Source organism: Nasonia vitripennis, assembly GCF_009193385.2.
Source record: "Nasonia vitripennis strain AsymCx chromosome 1 unlocalized genomic scaffold, Nvit_psr_1.1 chr1_random0012, whole genome shotgun sequence".
NCBI classification, from domain to species: Eukaryota; Metazoa; Arthropoda; class Insecta; order Hymenoptera; family Pteromalidae; genus Nasonia; species Nasonia vitripennis.
The window spans coordinates 1874910-1900613 of NW_022279600.1; the positions used below are offsets into that span (position 1 = coordinate 1874910).

Consider the following 25704-nt stretch of genomic DNA (forward strand, 5'->3'; position numbering starts at 1 on the left):
AACTGTAAAAAATTATGGCCATTTACATTTTCATCGAAAAAGTATGGGCCTACAAGGTATCCGTTAACAATTCCACACCAAACATCAAGACTCCAACGATTTTGGTTATCTATCTGCCTGTACCAATGCGGATTAACATTCGACCAATAATGACAGTTGTGTCGGTTAAGCTCTCCATTGCTTTTGAATTTTGCTTCATCAGAAAACATTACGTATTGAAAAAAGTGACGATCATTAGCAATCATTTGTCGTGCCCATTGGCAAAACTGTAGCCTTAACCTCATATCAGCAGGTGTGAGATCCTGAGGCAAAGTAATATGATATGGATGATAACGTTGACTTCTCAGTATTCTCCAAGCAGTAGCCATAGGTATACCACTTTGCCTTTGAATTTCACGGGTACTAACGTGGGGATTCAAATGAACCATTGCTAAAACGACCATTACACGAAGATCATCTTCGTTGTAATTACGACGTTCTCTAACCCGTGCTAGTTGCCCTTGTTGAGCTCTACGGTAAATCTCACGAATGGTTGTATGACTTGGATGTCTTCTATCGGGATATCGAATTCGATACAAGGCTGCAGCTTGTCGATAATTACGTCTAGATTTACCAAGAATCAATAAAATATCAACCCTTTCAGCGGCTGGATAATCAGCCATTGTTAAAAATTTATAACAAGTTCAATAAAAAATTTTGTTTTTACCAAACTGAACAAATTAGTTAGCTTTCGATGAGTAATAAATTTTAATAGAAAAAATAATGGTCAATGAATGAAAAAGAGAAAATGTTAAACAAATGATATTTGATTAGTTTGGCTAATCAATAACTATTCAATAACTAGTAAACTATTGAATACTAAGTGTAAGTAACAATGAGTAGAGGATAAATTCCTCTGAAAAGGGAATTTCCTCTTCCATATGAAAAGAGATCTCTTATTAGAAAAATTGTCTATGTCAACAATGAGTCGCGGGAAAATTCAACATGAAAAATCATCTTTACAAAATAAATTATTTATTTCAACAATAAATTCAGGCAAAATTCGATAAGGAAAATTAGTAGCCAATTGTGTCCACGTCGTTCCTGAGTAACGCTAAAGATAGGATAAAAATTCGATTACGAAAACATCCCAAGAACTGAATAGAATCCAAAAAAAAATGGTGGTGTCTTTGGGCACCTACATTCAAATCTGTACATAATAAAAGTGAGAGGCAAGGAGACTCACTCTAATCAAGCACCCCAAAGGGAACACAATCCTATTACGTCCACGTCGTTGTTCCTGGGCAACACTAAAGTTAGGATATAAATATGGACTCCACATAACATTAGATATTGCATTTTTGCACTTTTGACCTTACAAAATGGCTTTGAAGTCAGCAAAGCATAATCACATTTTAAGTCAATTATGCTCTTAATGTTTATTACAATAACAAAATGATAATTCTATGAAAAAATTGAAAGTTTGAAAATTGAAAAATTGAAAACAATCTTAGGCTGATACTTCTTATTTGACCTTGAATTGACCTTCTCAAGGTCACTAAGGCAAACTTGAAATGTCATTTCCGACGTAATTTTTTCCGCTGCTCCGTATTCCGAGGTCAAAAATAGGGGTTCCCGTTAAAAAAATACAATGACCTTCAAATGACCTTGAAAATCGAGTTCAAGGTCATAGGTGTTTGTGTCATTCGATGGCCCCCTTTACCCGCTTCAACTTTTGTTAAGGTCATTTTTCGTTAAAATTAGTTTTTCCATGGTTTTTTGTCGTGGTCGGATTAAAATGAAACACCCTGTATATTAGTCTTTAAAAATGTGTGTATATATATATATATATATATATATATATATATTTATTTATTTATTTATTTATTATTACCAGAAGAAATTTACAAGGTATGTATTTCATACCTGGAAACCTGCAGAGGTAAATAAAATTACCTGTTCGCAGTCTGGTTACAAAGGAAAAGAAAGATATAAACAAAACTTAAAATTAAAACTTAAAACTAAGATATATACATTTGGCATAGCTTCTAATAACAAATTTGTGTATTGCATACAGAAACAATTTTTTTTTTTTATTATTTTTCTAACAGTTGTATCGTATCCAGTCTTTTATGATTTTCTTTTGAGGGTATTTATTTATATTTAATACTTTTAGTCGATTAGGAAGCTCATTATATACATTAATTGCTTTCATATAGCTGTTCTTATTGCTGATTCTCTTATTTGTTTTTGGTATAATAATACTTCTATTCCTAGTAACACTATCTGATGCTAAGAATTTTTCTTTGAGATCATAGTAGTGTAGTTTAAGAGCTTCGAAAGCAAACAGTTGACCTATATTTAATGGATTGTCTTGTAACAAAAAGTTATTTTTATTGATGATTTTTAAAATTTTGTTTTGTAATTTTTGAACTTGGTCTCGGCTATTCCTATATGCACCGCCCCAAGCAATGATGCCATAAGTTATAATACTATGAAAAAATGCGTAGTAAATCATTCTGAGAGTTTCTATGGGCATTGATTTAGAGATTTTATAAAAAATATAGACTAGGTATTTAGTTTTTCCAACTATATATTGCATGTGGTTATCCCACTTTAGATTACTATCAAAGACAACTCCTAAATATTTAAAGTTCTCCACCCTAGTTATACTTTTATCAAGAATTTTAACATTTATCTGAGCTGGTACGCTTCCAATATTACTTCCATAAGTCATGCACACTGTTTTTCCTACATTTAAGGACAACTTGTTTACTGCCAGCCACTGGGCAATTACACTTAAGAAATTGTTCATATTTACTTGAGCTTCTATCCAGTCTTTACCTGTAGCTATAATAGCAGTATCATCTGCATAAGAAATTATGGACTCGGGAGGAATCTCCTTTAAGACATCATTAATATACAGAATAAATAGTAGCGGTCCTAATATCGTTCCTTGCGGGACTCCTGTGTTAACTAAAGTTCTATCACTTTCATTACCGTCTATTTTGACTACTTGATATCTATCATTTAGATAGCTGGAAAGGAGATCCAACGCTTGACCCCTGATTCCAATACGATATAATTTGGCCAGTAGTATACTGTGGTCAACAGTATCAAAAGCCTTCGCCAGGTCAAGAAAGGTTATTATCGTAGGCTTACTCTTATCGATATTATTATATAATACATTGGTTAGGTAGTTCAGAGCATCCTTCGTACCAATCCCTCTCATAAAACCAAATTGTTGCTTAGAAATTATATTACTCTTTTCTACAAAATCATTTATTCTATTATACATAATTCGCTCAAGAATTTTTGCAACATTAGATATAAGAGAGATAGGTCGATAATTCGTGATCTTATGTTTTTCGCCTGATTTATAAATCGGCACTACTTCAGCACTCTTTAGAGCATCAGGCCATACCGCTTTTTCAATACACTTATTGAAAATATGGGTCAGAGGACCTGCTATATGATTACATAGCAATTTTAAAGTCTTGGCATTTATCTTATCAAATCCCCCATTTTTCAGTTTTAGCGTATTGATTATACTTATTATTTCAGCCATACTGGTTGGCTTTAAGAAAATCGACATAGGATTCATGTCAGGTAGCCTAAGTTCTGCGTTGACAGGTTTCACGATATTTGCACTTAATTTTCTCCCAATTTCGCAGAAGAAAGTATTCATGTTTTGAGCTATTTCGACTTTGTCTGTAATTTTCCTATCATTAACCTTTATATAATTTATGGCATCATTAGATTTTTTAACTTTACCGATTTTTGTATTTATTATTTCCCATAGTTTTTTTGGGTTGTTGTAATTATTCTGCACTAGATTCAATTCATATTTCATTTTGGCATCGGTAATTACCTTATCCAAGATTTTAGAGTAGGTTTTATACTGTATTTTAAGCTGTTTATTCTGCACATCTAGTTGCCACAAATTATACAAAAATTCTTTGGTTTCACATGATCTTATTATTGCGCCGGTAATCCAGTTTTTTCTACCATTTTGTCTATTAGCCTTTTTTGTTGTTTTTGACAATTCTACGCTTTGCTTGATTTCATTTAACAATTTTTCTACAGCCAAGTTTGGATCAGGTATCGAAATAATTTCATCCCAGTTTCTTGAATTAGCGTTATTTATTATTTTTTTGTAGTTTAAGAAAACATACGGTTCTTTAGTTACTGTCTTTAGCTTATTTACAGCTATGATAATCGGGTAATGATCCGTTAGATCATGCTTAAGCTTGTATGTGGCTGTGTTAATGTTGTGAGATTTAATGAAAATGTTGTCGATACATGATCCTTTAGCTCTACCGATAGCTGGCTTTGTAATACCAACAAAACCCTGAATAAATCCCTTATCAAGGAAGTTACATAGAAAATCTTGGCTATAATGATCACAGTCTAGCAGGTCAATATTAAAATCACCTATGACTAAGTGATTCTTTACATTTTTTTTATAAATTAAGTACTTATTAAGATCTAGTATAAATTCTGTTTTCGGTATCCCATGTGACCTATACATGGCTGATATTTCAAGACCGCCTTTATCATTTAAGGTTATTCTAGTATTTATTATTTTAATTCTCCCTGCTTCAATGACTTTGGTATTTTGGACTAGATTGCTATTGATAAAAACAAAGACTCCATCATTCCTGTTTATCCTACTTTCGTTATAATAAGTTTTATATTCATAATCTGAACCATTCAGTTGATAGAAATTATAATTAACTTGATCAAAAGCTTCTGAACATATCACAATCGCTGGTTTGATAGCTAAACTTTCTATTAAAATTTTCAGCTTATCAAAATTTGCATTCATACTACGAATGTTTACATGCATGATAAAGTCCTTCTTATTGTTTATAGCTTTGTTAAAATTTTCAATATTACCACATGTCCGTTCTTTTTGCATCGATTCATTTTGAAACCTATCCAAATAATCAAAAATATCCATTTTTACCTATTTCTTGATCTTGTTTTTATCACTCTTGTTGGCTGGTGACAATGCAGAGGATTGCGGTTTTAGATGGTTCAGTGGAATTTGTGGATCACGTCTTGTGATTGGTCTTCTGTTGTGTTCAGTTTCTGGCTTTGTTTTGTTGCGTGGAGTGTCATTTTCCTGTTGTTCACTATCTACGACATTATTAGCCTCTGTGGATACTTTACGCCTGTTTGCCAATTCTATGCTGTGATAGATCGATTCAGTTTCAGGTAGAGTAGGTTTTATCGGGTAATCAATAGAGTCAATATATCTGTCAATTTTCTTTTTCAAGATGCTGCACAAGTTAGAGTCATAAGTATGATGTTTTGTGTCTAACTTTGACTTTTATTTTGTGTTACTATAATGACAGTTAATGCACTTAGCATAATCTTTATCACAATTACACGTATTATGCTTCCCGGAACATTTCAAACACAGAAACTCATTTTGGCATTTCCTGGCACTGTGTCCAAATCTACCGCACTTGAAACACGGGCAAACGTTAACCAAATCATAGGCTTTGCATTGCTGATATCCAACAAAAACTTTGTTATTATTTTCTCTTATATGCTTGTAGATGCCAGCTGGGACTTCCATTATGACCGTACTCAAGCTATTATAATTTTTATTTATTTAGCCAGAAAATTTACACTAGTGAATTACAATAGTGACTTACACTCCGCAATGCACCAGTAAATCCCGCAGAGGTACTCGCAGGTACCTGTTGGCAGGACTGGCCACTCTTATCTACTAAAACTTAATGCTAATTACAATTCCTTTATTATAACACTATTCCCATTACAAGAGATCCTCTTACAATTTAATTTTTAAATAGAACCTAAATATTCATCCCTAGTATTTTAGCATATCATTCATTCATCCTAATCCATTCCTTTATTTTACTTTTCGCTGTTTCATATTTGTTTAAAGTCTTTAGCTCGTTTGGAAGATCATTGAATACACCAACAGCCTTTATATAGCTGTTTTTTTGGCTTACAGTTTTAGTTCTTTGTGGTATCTGTATCAACTTTTTCCTTGTTACGCTATTCGATGTCAAGAACCTGTTTTTCATATCATTATAGTGGAACACTATGGATTCAAACGCAAACAATTGTCTTAAGTTTAGAGGTTTGTTATGAGTCATGAATTTGTTGTTACTTATTATTTTTAGCAATCTACTTTGTAAATTTTGTAATATGTTCAAGTTGTTATTATACGCTCCCCCCCATGCTATTATTCCATAATTTATAACACTGTGAAAGAATGCATAGTATATCATTAATAATGTATGTGTTTCCATGAATGTTCTTAGCTTATAAAATACAAACACTAAATATTTAGTTTTATTTATTAAATATTCTATATGTTGTTTCCATTTCATGTTGAAATCGAAGATTATACCCAAGTATTTACAGTGTTCCACCCTTTTCAAGACCTTTCCCTCTATTTGACATGTAAAGTTTCTTGGGACACTATCAATATAATTACCAAAAGTCATATATACCGTTTTGTCAATGTTTAAGGATAATTTATTTTGTGCAAGCCAGACCGATATGTTACTTAAGTAGTCGTTCATCTTGATTTCAACATTACTCCAGTTATCATCAGTTGATATTACAGCTGTGTCATCAGCATAGGATATGATTGTTTCTTTTGTCATATTTATCAAGAGATCATTGACGTATAAAATAAATAATAGTGGTCCTAATATAGTTCCTTGTGGCACCCCTGTATCAACAGCCTCATAACTGCTTACGACATCTTTCAGTTTAACTCTTTGGCACCTATTAGTTAAGTAACTCCTAATTAATTTATATGCTATTCCCCTAATACCATAATTATAAAGTTTATCCAACAAAATTTTGTGATTTACAGTATCAAATGCTTTTGAGAGATCCAAAAAACTTATAGCTATTGGCTTACTTTTATCTAATTTATTATAAATAATGTTTGTTATATGATATAATGCTTCCTTTGTGCCTTTATTTTTTACAAAACCATACTGATTTTCCGCTATGATCTTACTTTTGTTTATAAATTTAGTAATTCTGCAATATATAACTCTTTCCAATATCTTAGCTAAGTTTGAGATTAAAAAGATAGGTCTGTAGTTTGATACTTGTTTCTTACTTTTCGCTTTATATATTGGTATCACCTCAGCACTTTTTAACGCTTCTGGCCAAATACCCTTTTCAATACATAAGTTAATAATGTGCACTAATGGATTTATTATATAATCCGATAGCAGCTTTATTGTTTTAACATTTATCTTATCTACTCCACCGCTTTTCAATTCCATATTCTTTATGATTCTACTTATCTCACTGTTATTAGTTGGGGTCAAGAAAATAGATTTTGGATACTTTATTGGTTGATGTGCCTTAGCACTAGTTGGTTGTTTAATTTTATCACTTAGTTTTTTACCAATATTGCAGAAATAAGAGTTGAACTCATTGGCTATGCCTATGGGTTCATCGATCTTCTGCATATCTTTATTTAAAATTTGTTTTATAGTGTCGTCTTTCTTATTTGTTTTCCCTAGTTTAGTTTTCACTATTTCCCATAAACGTCTAGGATTTCTTAGATTTTTTCCTACTTGTTCACTATCATATTTAAATTTTGCCTCATTGATAACTTTATTTAGAATTTTTGTATAGTCCTTATACTCTTTCTTCAGCCTATTATTACCTGGTTCCAATTGCACGATTCTATTATGGCCTTAGTAATCCATATTTTCCTAGGTTTTGTGTTGTTTCGTATGTTACGTATTTTTTTGTTTTCCGTAGCTAAATCTATGCTAATCTTTATGTGTTCAATAAGTGTATTGGTAGCTTCAGTTGGATCATGCATATTCAATATCAATTCCCAATTTACATCCTTCGCTATTTTCCTTAGTTTTTTGTAATTTATTGTTGTTTTGTTCTCTTCTACCTTGTTTGCTCTTTGCTTGTTAATCGATACAAATAGTGGATAATGATCAGTTAGCGCATAAATTAATTTGAAAGTCCTGGTTAAAATTGTATTAGTTTTTATAAATACATTGTCTATGCATGTTCCAATATTTTTAGAATCTGACGGTCTAGTTATACTTACGGTAAGTTACATAAAAACTCATTACTATAATTCTCTTGTGTCAGTGTGTCAATATTAAAGTCTCCTATTATTAAATGATTCTTAGTCTTCTTTTTGTTTTTTATTAGTTCTTTTATGTTCATAATAAATTCCGATTTTGGTATGTCATGAGATCGATATATTGCGGATATATCTACTGTGTTCTCATTGTTTATTTTTATACAAGAATTGAGTATTTTAAGTTTGCCTATATCAATAATCTCCGTGTCTTCCTCTATATCGTTTTCAATATATACAACCACACCGTCAGATCTGTTTATTTTGCTACTGTTATAATACATTTTATATCCTTCTATCATAAAATAGTCTTTAAAATCTAAGTTCCATAATTCAGCGCATACGATTATGCATGGTTTTATCTTTAGTCTCTCAATAAATACTTGAAGTTTGTTAAAATTTGCATTTAAGCTTCTTATTATAATTATTCTTATACATATGTAGGACTTGTCCTCCCTTTTCAAAATAACTGAAGTTCCTTTCGTTTATGTCCTTTTCAATATCCTTGATGTCCATATTTGCGTGATTATCTATACCTACTATCTTAATTTTCGGGTTGTTGAGTTCATTTTTCATAACATCACATTTGTCCTCTAGTTTTTCCTTTAGTACTGTCTCTGTCAATACCGCACTATTCTCATTAAGACAGATTTTAATGACATCTTCATTTTTATTTACGTAGATGTTCTTTGTTTGGATGTTTTTTTCAGCTGTTAGACATTCAATAACTGACTTCATAACATCTATATTACTGTTGTTGTTTTTTCTTACGGATATTTTAGGAATTTTTTTATGGATTGGTCTAGAGTACTTCATGGCATCTGAGTATGTAAGGACATTGTTGTCAGTTTTACTTCTGGTGTTTTGTAATTTTTCTTTTAGGAGGTCATTTTTCTCAGTTAATTCACTAACTAATCTCCTTAACAGCATGTTTTCCGTTTTCAGCAGTTCAAGATCACTTTCATCTATGGAATCAGTTTCTTGCAAGTCTTGAGTCTTGTTACTAGTTTCTGCCAGAAGGTCATTCCTCACATCTTCTGATTTTTTTAGTTTAATCTGTGCAATTAAAAGTGATACCGACTCACTCAGGACATCCTCATCAATTTTTGAGGTTATGTTCCGATCACTGTGTTCAGAGCATATTATAAGGTTATTACCAATGAATTTAAAGTTTTCATTCTTGTTCTTAAGGCAGCTAAGGTGATATGCCTCATCACAGATCACGCACACTGCTGTTGTTGCAGGTTTTTGTTTGCAACATGCAAAATTACTGCGACACTTGTCAGGAGGCTTGTTTAGGCCCGGCGCCATTTTGGCATGTGAGGACGTATGTGTTTTTTCAGCTTGTAATGCTTATCAAAATTTTCGAGAGAAAAGAAAGAAACCTTCCTTCCTTTTTCAATTTTCAAAACTCCCGCTCTAGCAGATTCCTGAGACACGCACCAAAATTACCATGGCCGATCAGTCATAGGTACCAACGTTTTTCCAGAGTCGATGGTGTTGCACTCTGGTGGCGAAAATTGGTACTAGACGCGCAGCGACGGTGACAACTGATCTCGCGCTCTTTAGAGAGAGATAGAGCTATATGTTTCTAACCTCAAAACATTTCTGAAGAAGACCTCGGTTCGGTGGAATTTGGAGCTGATGATCACAGAAACGTGATTTTCCTTTTTTCCTTTTTAGCGATGTTGAACACTGATGTTATGTCCTCCTGATGGAACAGCCATAAGTATCTTCGCCGTCAGCAGTCGTTCAGTGGTTGAGATGAGGTTATGTTATCGCCAGCTTGCGAAAAAAATCCTCCAGGCTCGTAAAACACACGAGAAGCCGTGATTTTTTTTAGCGCTAGCGTGCGAGCCGGTTAGAGGATCCTTCTCGCTGCGAATAATCACTCAATCGAGTGAGAAAACACATTAAAAAGATGTTAAACAGGCAGAGCGACTTGTTGATAATGTTAGACTTACCATAGACAGCCATTGTTTTTGTGTGTGTGTGTGTGTAAGTGTGTGTGCCTATTTAAAATTAACAGTACTCCTACAATGTGTTTACATTTTTTACTGTTTCAAAATCTTTGTCGGTTTGTGGATTTTGTTTAATTCCACAATGTCCACATAATAATATGTAATTAGAATTAACAATTCTGCTTTCTTCTTCAAAAGATCTCGTACCCCCATTAATATAGGATATAAATTCAAAAATGTCTACTATTGAAACCATATTACGCTACATAATATTTTAGTTCTTAACTTCTTTTTCTTTAAACTAGTAAAATCATGTTCAAACCTGCCTCCAAAGATCATATGATATGGTATAACTTTTAGAGCCGATGACAGCACCCTCTTTTTAGAAAACCGAAATATAATTACAATGTCATCTATCTGTTTTATGATTCTAACACTCAATCGAAGTAGTTTAATTACCATGACACCAACATCTATATTATATCGCGTTTTCTCTAAATTAATTCGTTTTATTATCAGATCTCGATGTACGGAACATTTGAAAAATTATGACTGTTATCATGACGGACATTTTGCAATTTCTCATTTATCGTTCATTGTGATGTAATAATCTTGACGTCAAATTTAGTTCTGTTTTCTGATGTTTAGTCCATTTCCTGGCGAAAAGAATCACATGATTTTTATTATTTTCCATTACCGGCGCAGCCTTTCGGCCTAGCTGCCGGGGGCCTTCCACCACCTCTGTGTGTAAGTAGTGCCCTATCCTCTATTTTTCTACCCTGAGAGATTTCTCCGATGAGGACCATATTTTCAGACACACACCATGCTGGTTAAGCCAGCACTCTCTGCCCCCTAAAGGGCATCGGGTTCGTCTCTCAGTGTAGCTTTCCTCGGAGAAGGTCCCGTATTAGACCAGCTCCACACCGGTAAGGCCGGCGCTCCCTGCCTAATGCATCGAGTTGGCTTCCTTAATTCCTACCTTACCTTCGGTCCCTACCACTGTCTCGCATTCGCCCAGGCTTACGCCTGTGAGACAGGGAAAACCTCGGAATCACACTGAAGGAGAATTCCGGGGAAAAAACCTGCCGCGAAACAGCCGGAGTCTTGGGTACTTCTGCCGTTGAAAGTAACTCAGAAAAAATGCGAGTGACTTCACCGGGAATCGAACCCACGACCCCTTGAGCGAACGTGTTTCGGACGGCTAAGGCATGCGCCTTAACCAACTGAGCCAAAGACGCTCCCAGAATCACATGATTTATCACGTGACTATTTAGCATGATTTCTCACGTAAGAAATCACATTAAAAATTACGTCAGAAATTACTCATGAAATTGAAGTGTTTGTTCTAATTAAAATAAATTATTTTGTTTTTACTAATTGATACTGAAAAATATATTTGTTGTTGCTAATCCAAATAAATTGACTGCAAAAAAATAAAAAAAAAAAACTTTACCTTAATCGAGGATTGAACCTTGATCCTCAACTTTACAATCCATTATCTTACTCTAAATAATAACTAGTGCGATTCACCTCACTCCTAACGTCGCACGGTTGAAATATATATTACAATAGTAATAAAATTCAAGTTTTGTTAAGATCTTTTTTCCTAATGTCAATTCCTAAAAGGGGTGAAATTAACAATTTTAAATAATAAAGATTTAAAGCACGAAAATTACGCATGACTTTATAATAGAAGGTAAAATTTAAAAACTGGAAATATTAAAAAACTATGACAGTCAAAAAAATAAATTTTTAATTCTAAATTTAAAACAAAAATACTCTAAACTCTTGTTATTTTATATTTCTAATATTCCAATTCAACATTTTTGCTATAGAAATTGTTTAATTTCATAATTTTAGTTTTTTAATTTTTGCCATCCATGCTTTAATTTTTTCGAATTTTAATTTTTCTAAATTTTTGCCGCCAAGTTAAATTTATTATTCAATCACTGATTATCATGAAAATAAAGACGCTAAAATTTTAGTAAACAAATAGAAAAATATGATGTCTCATTATTATCAAGTAAGCAACATACAATTTTTATATTATCAAAAAAGTTATCTATGCATATAGTTATTTATTACCGGCGAGAACATTGACGTGATTTTGTTATGTATTGAAATTTTATAGTTTCTACATCAATTCATCACTGTCGATGTGACATTTGTTTAAAAAAGAGGTAAAAATTCATGCTGCTAATGACTTAAACCAATAAATTAGTGCAGGAATACCTGATGAAAATAAAAATAAAAAATAGATTATTTGCTGTTGTACGACAATTTATGATATATTTATGATACTATGGACGTACTTATTATAAAAAGAATTAGAAATTATTCTAATTCTAAAAGTCAATTAAATGATAACCATATACTTGAATTCAACACATTTTGAAATTTAACTTGATTTTTTATATGCAATCTGCAGTTAATTTTCAATTTTCTAATATTCAACCTATTGATAGACCTAAAAAATATATTCAAATACCTTTTTCCGATTCAAGTACAAACAAACACTGGATTTGTTTGTGGTACAAAGACACTGTAATACGAATTTTTGATAGCATTAACAAAAAATGTCTAGATGATGATCATAAAATTTGTATTCATAGGCTGTTTCCAAATAAAGGTAATTTACGCATATCTTTTGAACAAGTACAGTATCAGACTAATTATTATGATTGCAGTGTTTCTGCTATAGCATTTGCAGTCGCTATTGTATTTAATATTTGCCTATGCAATGTTCAATTTAATATTAGTAAAATGCGAGAGCATTTGATTAGAATGTATGATACATTAAATTTATCATTTCTTCAAATATCAAAAGATCATAAAAATAAAATTTATTTTAAAACAATTGCTCAAATTTCAATTATAAGAAATGTTACTCGCGCAATAAAATTTGCTGTATTTAAATAATATTTTGATATAATTAATATTATACATTATATTAAACACGAACACTTTCTCCAGTTTTCCGGTCCTTCAGGGCCACACTATCTATATTTCTTAATTTATTAGTATTAGAGTGACCTCTTTGTAATTCACATCTCATTTGAACCTCTTTTACAGTGCGTTTACTTATATAACATTATATATTAAGCTAAACAATTTTTCTCCGGTTCTCCAGTTATGACACAAAATTTACAATATTTTAAAAATATCAACTTTTATATAATTGAAAATTCATTTTAAATGCACTTATTTACGATGTACATGTTGAAATGAATCTCCATTGAAATACAACCAAGCAAGCGTTAGCGAGTAAGGTGATTATTGCTATTTATATTATTATTTATAAACAGCAATCATTAACTCTTTTAGAAGCCAACCCGAAGAAACAGTAAATGCTAAAAATCAATAAAAAAATAATATAAATAATAAAATAATAAGTTTAGCTGATAAAACAACTAATAATTGTAATCATTATTTTGAAAGAATCATACTGATGGATGTGGATAACAATGACATTGTCTATTTATTAAATCAAAATAGCAAAAAACTTCATTAAAACGAAAATTTGATTAAAACAGTATAATATTTTATAAAACCTTATTAATAATAGATTGATAGATAGGATATTATAAAATACACAGATAATAGATCAATAAATAATTGATTTATTTTTTTATATAGCCCATACGTATTATTCAAATTCAACTGTCACATTAACGTTGAAGTGTATTTAACTGTGTACTGTGTTAAATATTTATTTGAATGTACATTTTTTAGAATGAATTATATCGATGTAATTTTTAGTATTAGATATATTTAGAATTGTGCATAATTTTAAATATTTTGATATTTCAACACTAAAATATGTATATATATATATTCATTTATTTATTTATAATAAAGGATTCAAAATTATTTACAGTTATGAATAATACTTTTCAAACTTTGTAAAATTTTTATTAAATATTTGTTGATTTATTTCCAATTCACCCCATAGGAGTACATCAGCAAATATGCATCATTTTGGTTATTTCCTGTTCATTTTTGGTATATTTTTGGTTCATTGTCGGTTATTTTCCGTCACTTCCGTGTCATTTTGTATTTTTTTCCATTACTTCCGGTCAACTTTTGGTCAACTTCCGGTCAACTTCCGGTTGACTTCCGGTAAACCTTCGGTTCACCCCAACCCCTAAGGAGGGGTAGTTTTGGGGATGAAGTGAAGTCATAGCCGGAGACTACCAGACATATTTTAATATAATCGAGGAAGAGGATGACTTGAGATTTGTGAATAGTTTTATGAATGATTTCTGACATGATTTTTTACGTGAAAAATCCCGTTATGTAGTTACGTAATTCATTACGTAAGAATTCAAGTAATCTATCACGTAATTGATTGTGTAATAAACCACGTGATTTTTCTCGTCAAGGTTGGTAAATAAAATACAATCCCTTTGATATTATATTTAATACATCACATCGCATAAATTTAAATAATAAGTATTATGTTTATTTAAATATTGATATATTTTTAATTATAGTTTTTGTTTCATATTTTTATTATCATAAATTTGTGAAATATATATTTAAAACTTGAATCAAAGTTTAAATAGAAAGAGCAAGCGTTAGCGAGCGAGTTTATAGCTAGTGTATATTATTTCTTAAATAAAAAATAAATAATTTGTATTAAATATTAATTTATATTATATATTTATATTAATGCGGTACTTTTACTGAAGGTGTTGCAAAAAATAGCATATTGCCCTCGGGAGGTAAAATAGTGAGCCCATAGCAAGTGTTTGCCACCCGAGCCTTTGGCTGTTGTTATTATTTATTTGTTTATGATTAAAATATAATTTTAAATTTTATGTTGAGACAATTATTTTCTTAACCTAAGTATGCCCGGGTAGAAATAACTTACACTTGTTTTTACTTATCAAAACTATTTATTGAAACACCTCGAGCTTATATAGTACACGAAAAGGTCTTCGAGCTTGACAATTTACAAAGAACGAATAAAGTAAAGTAACTGACTAAACGCGTGTTATTCCAACGAGAGCTCTCAGACAAGTGAAGCGACGTCGGCGCTGCTGTCCAGAGAGGGGCTAGTAGCGGGGGGGGGGGGGGGGAGTACGGCCTCATGTTCTGCGTGCTTGTCTACGTCGTGCCGAACACCGCTCGCTTACACTCAACATTTTAATATACGTTAAATGAGACATTACGTTAATTGCGAGCGAAGCGAGCGTATCCTGCCAGTAAAGTTGAAATGTTTCACGAAATTTTTTTAATTAATTTCTCAATTAATAAGGTTCCTGATTAAAAGCCAATGCGTTAAATTTTTAATAGTATAACATTTTCAATATTATTGTCTGTAAAAGATATTAGCATTTTAAATGCTACTTATATGATGGTTAATTTTTTAAACTAATTTACTTTTTTATTTTAGGAGATCTTCCTGAGTGTGCTCGACTAAGTAGTAACATGGATGAACCAATGGAAGACAAACATTTACAAAAAGCTTTAGAAGATTGCTCGAAAGATCATCAATTTCAAAAACAGCTAGGTATTATTACATGAATAATTTTTGTTTTTTAATAGAGTTACTGTGGGAATAAATGAACAATCAAGAAATTACGAAACTTCATAAATTCATTGTAATACTAATAACTGAATATAAGTACACTCGCAGATTATTAAAGATGAGTTCTTTAAAATTCAAGTAATAATTAAAAATATCCTAGTGGAAACGTTTTTCTTTTATTTACTATTACTTGGCGAAATTGGGAAAGCCTTTCCATCCCCTTGAATATCGGTTCGCCAGAAAGACCCCATATTTCGTTACGGATTTCAGCATTTCTTGCCCAACGAATATGGAGGATTTCAAATTACGTCGATTTTTATATTGCAATTTTGTCGATTGGCCGGTAGCTACATTGCAATTTTGTGGATTCGCCGGTAGCTACAGGGTTCGATTTAAAAAATACAAGATGGCCTTCGTTGTAATTGACATTTTTAGCACAGTTCTTATCGTATCTTTCTTTAATTTCTTGTTGTTCTTGTTTAATTCTGTTTGCGAGTTCGGCATGTCGGTCGACATGGTCTGGATCATACTTTTCATTTATTTCCATAAAGTTACATAATGCGCCTTCGTCGTGACTAGGTATAAAACCATACAAGGATTCAAAAGGGCTTTTACCAGTCGTCGGGTTTTTAGCTTCATTAAGATTCCGCTGAATATTTTTCATTTTCACATTCCAATCTTTACAATCTTTTTTTGTTGTGCTAGCTTGCATAAGCGGAACTAGTGTTGCGTTTACGCGTTCACCTTGGCCGTTGGCTTGCGGATGTCTAGGTGAAGTTAGGATATGTTTTATGCCGTGCTTTGAACAAAACTCACTAAATGACCTTGCCGTAAAACATGTTCCTCGATCGGAGATGATGCGTACCGGTGCACCGAAGTCGCAAACAAAATTTTCTAAACATTTTAGAACATTTGACGCTTTTATATCTCTCATAGGAGTTAGCAGCACGTATTTTGTCGGAGTATCTATTAATACAAAGACGAATTTGTTTTCGCGACTAGATTTAATGAGGGTCCTACATGAACGATATGTATTGTATGGAATGGTCTACTTTCAGGCGGAATTGGGTGTAAAACACCTGCCTGACGACCTGGTCGTGACTTAGCTGCTAGACATTGAAAGCACGCATAAACATGCTGTTTAATGTAGCGACGCATTCCGCAAAAATAATATTTACGCGACATCAACTCGTATGTACGTCCTACACCTAGATGGCCATTAGCATCATGATAACAAACTACGAGACTTTTTCGCATCCCTTTGGGGACTACATAACAGAAACGTTCCTTAATTTTTGTATACAGTATATTATCGACTAATTCAAATTCATTAACCAATTCTTTCTCGAGACGTGTGCGCTGTTTTACCGGTTTGCTTAAAATGTTTCGCTTACGGTTTAATTCCTCATCGTTATATTGGAATGCCAATACTTCTTTACTTTCCTCAATAATATTGAAAACACCGAGTTCAATGTTCGTAGTGTTTATACATAAAACGTCTCGGATCTCTTATAAATCACGTGGTATTTTGTCTGGTTTCTCTATGGGTGGGCGACTAAGAGCGTCTACATGAGCTAACTTAGCGTCTTCCCGATGTGCTATATCGTAATCATATTCGCTTAAAAGGTGGCTATCTCACAATTTGCACATTTTTAGTACGGTTTACATTCATGTATACAAGGGCTTGACAGTCTGTTACAATTTTGAACGGAATATTTATCAACAGTCAACGAAATCGAGAAACCGACCATATAATAGCTAAGAGCTCTAATTTGTTGGAATGACAATACTGCTTGGCTTCGCTTGTACGACGACTGATTTCGTAAACTAGATTTATTTTGCCTTCTGAGTCGCGCTGTAATAACATGCCGGCTAACCCAAGGGCACTAGCATCTGTATGTAACTCGGTATATTTTTTTGGGTCGAATGTTTGTAATATAATCGGACGTTCAGTTAATTTATCGCGTAGGCACGTAAACGCATTACTAGTTTCTTCATCCCAAACAAACGGTCGATTCTTCTTCAGTAATTTACTCAAGGGTTCAGCTATTTCCGCAAACTTCGGTACAAATCTTCTCAAGAAACCAGTTAAGCCCAAGTACCTACGGATATCATGAGCATTTCGTGGAATCGGAAAGTTTTTAACTGCATTTATTTTTAGTTCACCCGGTGTTATGCCCTTCTCCGATAATTCAAACCCCAAGTAGAGTACTCGTTCTTTTAAGAATTGGCATTTTTTATATTTATCATTAAACCCGATTCGCGTAACACTTGTAGGATTGCGATTAATTTCGGACGTGAGTCTTCCCAGTCTTTACCCGCAACTAAAATATCGCCCAAAAAAATAGCACTTCTTGATTATGTAATGGATGTAAAATTTTATTCATATATTTCGAAAAATATGCAGGACCATTCGTGAGGCCAAAAATCAAACGGTTAAATTCTGCCGTTTCATCGCGAGTAATAATTGCAGTTTTATGCTTTGAATTTTCCGCAATCGGTAATTGGAGATAGCCATTAAATAAATCCAACTCTCTATTTCTTCAGAATGCTCATCCGGATCCGGCAATGGGAAATGCAAACGTTGTGTTTGGTTATTGAGTTTATTAAATATTACAACTAGTCTTTTCTCACCATTCTTTTTCTCCACTAACATCACCGGACTTTCATATGCATAATTAGTGTCACGAATAATACCTGCTTTGTTCGAGTGCGCTCGAGGGATGTGGTTTGCTATTTACGGGGGTCGCTCCGGGTTTTTCGATGATTTCTACTTCTATATCGCGTGCACATCCTATTTCGTATAGATTAAATGCTATACAATCTCAAAATTCGTTGAGTATGGAAAGGAGCTCCTCGATGATTGGTTGGGGTTGATTCTCGCCGACGTTGAGAGCTTCTAACTTGACAGGTTCTCGTACATGGTTAACGGACATGACGGGAAGATCGGTGATTAGCCCTCTGTACATGGTGGTTCCTTTTTGAAGCCTCAGCGGTTCTCGAACTGCATTTATGACTGTTACTAGTCGGTTCGATTCATCTAAGCGAGTTTCAATCATTGCAACCGAAAGTGATGGTATAGATGTGTCAGTTTGTATATGTGGCGCATGTGGGGCAAAACGGCTGTTTCTCTCTTCTTTTAAAGATTAGCTGATTGTCTTCTTTGCAGTAATCGACGTTTTCGTGGTCGGTGAAGAGTCTGCCTATAAGTACTTTGGTAGACAGAACGTCATCTGGAACGATACGGCATTTAACTTTGGTTACCTCGGGTTCATCTATTTTGATTGATACTTCCACAGAGCCAGGCGACTTGACACGATAAGACTCTGGACCGAATCTTTTCAAGTCCATCTGTTCGTATTTTATAGGGTACTGATTAAGCAAGGCCACGCTCCCATTCATTAGGCATGCTGCGCTATGGATATCGACAAAGTACCGTAGATTTACTTGATTTATATAGGCTGGTTAAAGGTACTTATTCGCCGAAGCAGTAGTAGCATCGTGGATTATTTTTACTTCGTTGGCATTCATAGGGCAGGTGCGTTGAAAATGTCCTGTTTGTTTGCACTTGACGCAATACGGTTCCCTTTTGGGCTGATCGCAGTAATTCCAAATGTGACCGTATGCATTGCAGTTGAAGCGTCTAGTCTCCCCTTTTTTGTTCACTGTCGGGCACAGCGATGAAGAATTTGCTGCTTCTCTTTACGGTGTTTCCGTGGATGCCGCATGACTGCTCGTTAAGTTATTGCTCCAAAGTGTGTCTGAATTCGTTGAGTTGTAAGACCTTATACGATCTACACGTTGGCTAGAAGTGTATTCGTAGTCGAGCATGTCGTGGAGTAAAGCGTCCGTAGAAGTATGTACCCGTGATGACATCGCGTTATATAGATTTCTCGACCATAGGCCTACAAGTACTTTCTCTTTCGTATCGCGAATATATAATTCCGAATCGTTGCATAGTTTTGCTTTATTGTGGAAATATTGCTAAAGGGTTTCTCCTTTTTGTTGTATGTGCTTTGTCCACTTCCAACGTGTCGTGGTATTGTCACTGCGTACGTAAGTGCTTCTAAACGCGGTTTGAAATGTTTGCCACGTAGTAAGTGTGTTTCTGCGAATGGAGAACCAATCTCGCGTGCCATCCTTTAAATGCATGCGCGGTTTCTAGAGCAAAATTATCGGGCCAACGGTGTAATGAACACATGCTCTCAATATTAGTTAGCCATTCCTTAGCCCTTATGGACGGTTCATTCCCCGTAAAGTATTGTATATTTTTGCTCAAATCGTGCATTACTTGATAACTTTGCGAAATTGTGGTCAACAAGTCAGTGTTGTTGTTTCCGAGCCTGTTTCCTAAACTCGAGCTAAGCTGTGTAAACAAGCGCTCCATTTCCCGGTCCCGCTCTGCCTCCCGCCGATAAATTCCTTCCATCATTCGCAATTCCAAGGCTTCTAATCCATTGTTATTGTTGTTTACCGATCCGTGTGTGGTCTGAATTCCTGGTATGTTGTTGGCTGGGAGATACCACTCGTCGCAGTTACACTTTGCGAAGAGTATTTCAACTAACTGTACCGTTTAACCGTTGTTTAACTGTCCCTTACTTTATATTACTGTCATTTGTTTTGGATTCACAATTACACCGTTCAATAATCTAACACTTTAGCCTCCCCTTTTTTTGCGCCTATCCCACTTCTGACTGTTAAGGTGGATCTCCACTGATTTTTTGCCAAAAACTCAAAAATTTGTTTATTATATATTTTAATTGCTTATAGTTTTATGAACATTTTGAGACCAATCTGATGTAAAAACTCAAAGTTATACCAATGTTATAGGCAGATGAGTAAAATATTTTACATAAGATTGCATACAAAAATAAAGCTTTGAACGCGTTTTTCTTGTAACTTATTCGTTTGACTTCAAAAAGTTCCTTGCGCAAGGCATTTAAATTAATCTTTTTGAAATTTTCTACACTTATACTTTGAAACATTTTGAAAAGAAGTTAGAATTTTTATTTAAGATATCTGTTCGAGAAAAATTTGTTTATTTATGAATATTATTAAATTATGGATTTTTTAAAAGAATTTTACTGTTTAATAAATTCTTCATTTATTACAGATGAACAATGAGGGTTCTCGTAATAAAAAATACTAACTTTTTTAAATACGGCTCAAAATGTATGTTTAAATTTTTGGGATTGATTTAGTCGGAACCCTGTGCGCAAGCAACTTTTTCAAAAACCTTGAATTTTAAAGATAATTATTGGTTTTTATATCATAACTTAAGTATATGGGGATGAAAATGGCCCAAAATTGGTATGTAACCTCCTTTATCACAACAATCCAGCCCCCAAAATCTGACAGTGGATGGTGCAGAAAGTAAGAAAAATTAAAAATCAGTGGAGATCCTCCTTAAATCCAGAGAATTTAGAGTGTCAGAAAGGTCCAATAAGGATTTGGTTGTGGGGATTTTAGATAAAAGAGAGGAATAACTGTCAACACAGCAATTAAACAAACAACTTAGTTCCAATTTATTCAGACAATTTAAATAGTTTACGTGGCACAAACGGAATAGCGTCTCGTACCCATAGACGTGTTCCGCACTGGGCGACGCTCTAAACGAGAGTGAGTCGTCGATATCGATAGAGTGAGGTGGCAGGCGGATGAGGATTATCCCTTCCTATATCGTTACAGTTTAAATACGCTACTGTATTTCTAACAAGTGTGATTATGGTTTTTTGTGTGGTCATATAACATTCTTGGATGATTTTTTATGATCATTTATTGCTTACACATACACTCCTTTTTTTGACCTACATAAGTAGCAGAGTAGTCTTTGCGCTCCAATTTGTAGACAACATTATTTTCAATACTTTTTTATAACACGAGCATCAAAAAGACCATTTTTGGCGCCTATAAAGTAGACCGAAAATAGGGTTTTCCAAGCGTCAGAAAGAATGTAGAGAAGAGTCCCTGGTCATAATACATGTATAAATTAATCCATTTTCGCTCCCTATAAGGTGGAACGAGCCTACAATAATTTGAGAATAGAAATCAGGAAAATTCGGCCCCTAGGGGCGAAAATGACAATTTTCGCTCGTCTTGATTTTTTTTTCATCTTGTTGTAATATGTGTATTTATACAGTAATACGTAATACTTAAAATGGTACTCGTCGCGGAATCTATTCGTTTGCGACGATTTCGTGCAGTCAGACAAGCTCACGCGAGAGCAAGCGTATCGCGCATGCCTCGCGACTATACTCTAAGCGCCTATACTACACTGTACACTCTCGTTCGTAGAGTCAGACTATACCGCACTGTACTACATATTCTCTCTCTCTCTACTGCAAGACTCCGATGTGAGCGGACGCACTGCCGACTAGGCTATATTGCCACTACTATTATAAATATATTAGATTATTAATTAACCTCACAGTGTTATTATTTATCCACACACTCCAACACACCTCCTTACTAAAGCTTTAAATCGTTAAAAACTTTTAAAATAATTTCCAAAATTTTCAAAATTTTGATTTGTGTATATATATATATATATATATATATATATATATATATATATATATTTATATATATATATATATATATATTAAAGATTCTCTTATTTATATTTCGCGCTATCAATGATGGACGGGACACAGGAGAAGGCGACACGAATGAAATACTCTTTCTGATTTATTACAACTTAACACTCTGAATACTTTATTCTCTAATATCACAGAGGCGAGAGAGCTCGTGCTCTACTCGGCGGCCGAACCCAGAATGACGACCGGGGGCGCTCCCCACTCGCCATGGCATGGCGTCGGCCGGAAGGCGTTATGGCGCCGACTTCGGTAACCTCGCTAGTCGAAGTCGGGTCTTGGACGTAACGTCTGCTTACGCTGGCGGCGCTGCTGCCCAGCGCGTGTAGCCACATATATATATATATATATATATATATATATATATATATATATATATATATATATATATATATATGTGTGTGTGTGTGTGTAATATTTACAACTATGTAAAATTTCGGAAGAAAAATGTGGTAATTTCGCTCAAGTATGTATGGGTTCAGAACTTAATAATGCTCTGAAAATTCTTGTTGCTCCTGATACACTAAAAAGTCGTAGTAAATCAGTAAACGGCGGGCCGCTTGGGCCTGCCGACCCCGCCACCGATGCGCTACCTGGACTGCGCACGCTCCGTCCCTGATAATCCGATTGGTTGACCAGTACAGGAGGCAGAGCTGACGAAACCTTTGACGGCCGACCTCGGAGAACAAAACGGTAGTTCCGCTAGAGTCACGACACGAGTCGCACCTACTCTAAGCTATTGTCAACCGACAAGACTAAGTTTAAAATAAATCAGAATTCAGTTTACAGCTCTTGGAGTTTAGTCACTTTCCTGCACCTACCCGCATTCCCAAATATATATTTCTATGTACCGTGACCTTTGCTGACAAAATCGGAACTGCAACGTGAGTTATGCAGACTCAAGAGTACTTATGCAGACGTCCGCATAAAACGAGTGATGATTGCTTTAGAGAAAAGGCACTTGTCCGGACATATCAATACTAATTATATATGAATTAGGACTTATGCTGACAAAAAGTACATACACAGCGGTACTTATGCAGACTGTGAGCATAAGTATACCTTCAAAAAAAAAAAAAAAGATTTGGATAATGTAGATACTGTTCTTTTAAAATTAGACTTAGATAAAGAAAATTAAGGTTGGCTGATTTAATTATTTGGGCTGAAGCCTTTACAATTCCGAAAAAAGCTTTGGAAATAATAGATTGAACCTTGTAAGATGTATGTTGTAATAAATTACCTTTTGGAGGAAAATTAATAGTATTAGGAGGTGATTTTAGACAAATTGTTCCAGTAATGAAACATGGTTATAGAAATTCTATGGTTGAGGAAACAATTATTATATAGGATTAGATATAGAAGAAGGTAAAATTAATCCTTTCAGAATACCTCAACTTTGGAAAACTAATGATGTTTGTGACAAAATGTATAGCAATATTAATCAAAATATTTCTATAAATTCTGTAATTTTAGCTCCTCATAATGAAGATATTAAAATTATTAATGATAAAGTATTAAAATTGTTATATGGCGATTCATCGACATATTACAGCATAGTTTACGCAACACATAAGAGTGTAGATCAAACTGACTAATATTCATCTAAATTATCCAATCGAACTATTAAATGAAATTAAAGAAGGTCTTTCACTTCATAATTATTACTACCTCTCCTAACCTTTATTATTTTGTAACATGGCTCGATTTCGGGGAAAAACTCGGCAATATTCAACCGGATCACAATCCCTCGGTGCAATAAAGAACTCTCTCAACGCCTGTAATTATCCCGCGTTGCAACGCAGCTCGCTGCGAGAGCTGCTTCCAACGTCGTGTTCGCACGTGTGCTATCACTCCGCACTCTCCTGTGTGGAGCCGGCTTCTCAGATTCGTGTTACAGCCGCTTGTTGCAACGCCCGTGGAGGCGGCGGTGTTCGCGGTGAGGACGTAGGGAATGGGAGAGAACAACTCGGAAAAATGAAGCAAGTCCCGATTAAAACAAAATAACAATATAATATATTGTGCGACCAATTTCGTTTCTACACAAATATCCGCCGAGTCACCAAAATGTCGACTCGGCGTGGAGAGTATCTCGCGAAAACGTACACGTGCGAACGAGAAGGCCGCTGTACGGTGCCACTGCACTGAGTCGCAAACCTGTAGCCGCTGCTACTGCTGACGCGGTGCGAATCAAAGGGCTCAACCCAACTTACTCGAAGTCGCCGTTCTCGGTAGGCGCGCACTCCTCACTCACACACACACTCTGCGCCGGTGATGTTGCTGGCTCACTCGCAGGAGCCGGCGTCCTCTTGTTCGGTTGCTGATCGATAGGCCGGGTCGTCCTTGCTTATGGTAGCAGGAGTTGGCCTGGACGTCTTCTTCTCGCGTTCACTCTCTCTCTCTCTCTCTCTCTCTCTCTCTCTCTCTCTCTCTCTCTCTCTCTCTCTCTCTCTCTCGCTCGCTCGCTCGCTCTCTCTCTCTCTCTCTCTCTCTCTCTCTCTCTCTCTCTCTCGCACGCTATCGGTCATCGCTTGATTCAGTCAGTCTCACACTCGAGAGCTGACGCGTTCGCAACTATGGCCGGAGCTATCTGTCCGTCCGATGGATCGCGACATGTAAGCAAGGCCCCGAATCTTGTTTCGCGCTTGCGCAACGTTGCGTTTCAACGATCTGCGAATCTACCTGATTTCGCACCTCGTTACAATTTAATGCATTCATTTTTCGTAATTTAGCAAAAAAGCAGAATAAAATTATAGGTATTTACGTTTACACAATAAATAAAAGAGTACGATTTTATAAATCTAATTAATATATATCTATAACTATTTTTGTTTTTATTGTAGATATATTATATAAACTTAATAATGGAATGGGATCCACGTTAAAATTCGTTAGTACATGTAGAAAATCCTGAACATAGAGAATATTTGCGTCATTTCAATGAACAAATAGAACACACGAAAATTATGAACGATACTTAAATGATTTAATAAAAGAATGATAAAAATAAAGTAAATTTACAACTAAAAGAATTAAATTTGCAAATTGAAGCATATGACATATTTAATGATGACATTCATGTAGCTTTAAGATTTATACAATTAGATGAAATCCCTACAGATATCACTCTAATTGTCCAAAAAATTTTGAGATTTCGTAAGAAACTCAATGAATTATCAAGATCTCTAAAAAATGATGATAATAATTATGTAAGCTATATTTTAAATATAGGTAATATTATTCATCACATTAATTTAACGAAAAAAATTACAATTTGATTATAGTTTCCTTTTTTTCTTATCGAAACTAACAGTAAATCAATTTGTTAAAATGGAAAAATTGTTTTTCAAAAATAATATTTTTGCGATAACTATTTATTTATATAATTGTATGTAACAAACTTAAATAAACAATTAACTTCATTTTCATAATGAAAAATAAGTTTGATATTTTCTACAAAACATCAAATATTTTTACTTTTTATTTATATTGATGATTATAAATTTGTGGTGTCTTAAAGTT

At 34.1% G+C, this 25704-nt stretch overlaps 1 protein-coding gene across 6 annotated transcripts in view; it reads left to right on the top strand.

Annotated features, from left to right (window-relative positions):
• Nucleotides 1–25704, top strand: part of LOC100117164 (protein DDI1 homolog 2) — a 361675-nt gene that overhangs the window by 258767 nt on the left and 77204 nt on the right. For all 6 annotated transcript variants that reach the window (XM_031921524.2, XM_032601403.1, XM_032601404.1 and 3 more), the window contains one exon: nt 15458–15574. In XM_031921524.2, the coding sequence (XP_031777384.1) occupies nt 15458–15574 (117 nt within the window). The remainder of the gene's footprint in view (nt 1–15457; nt 15575–25704) is intronic.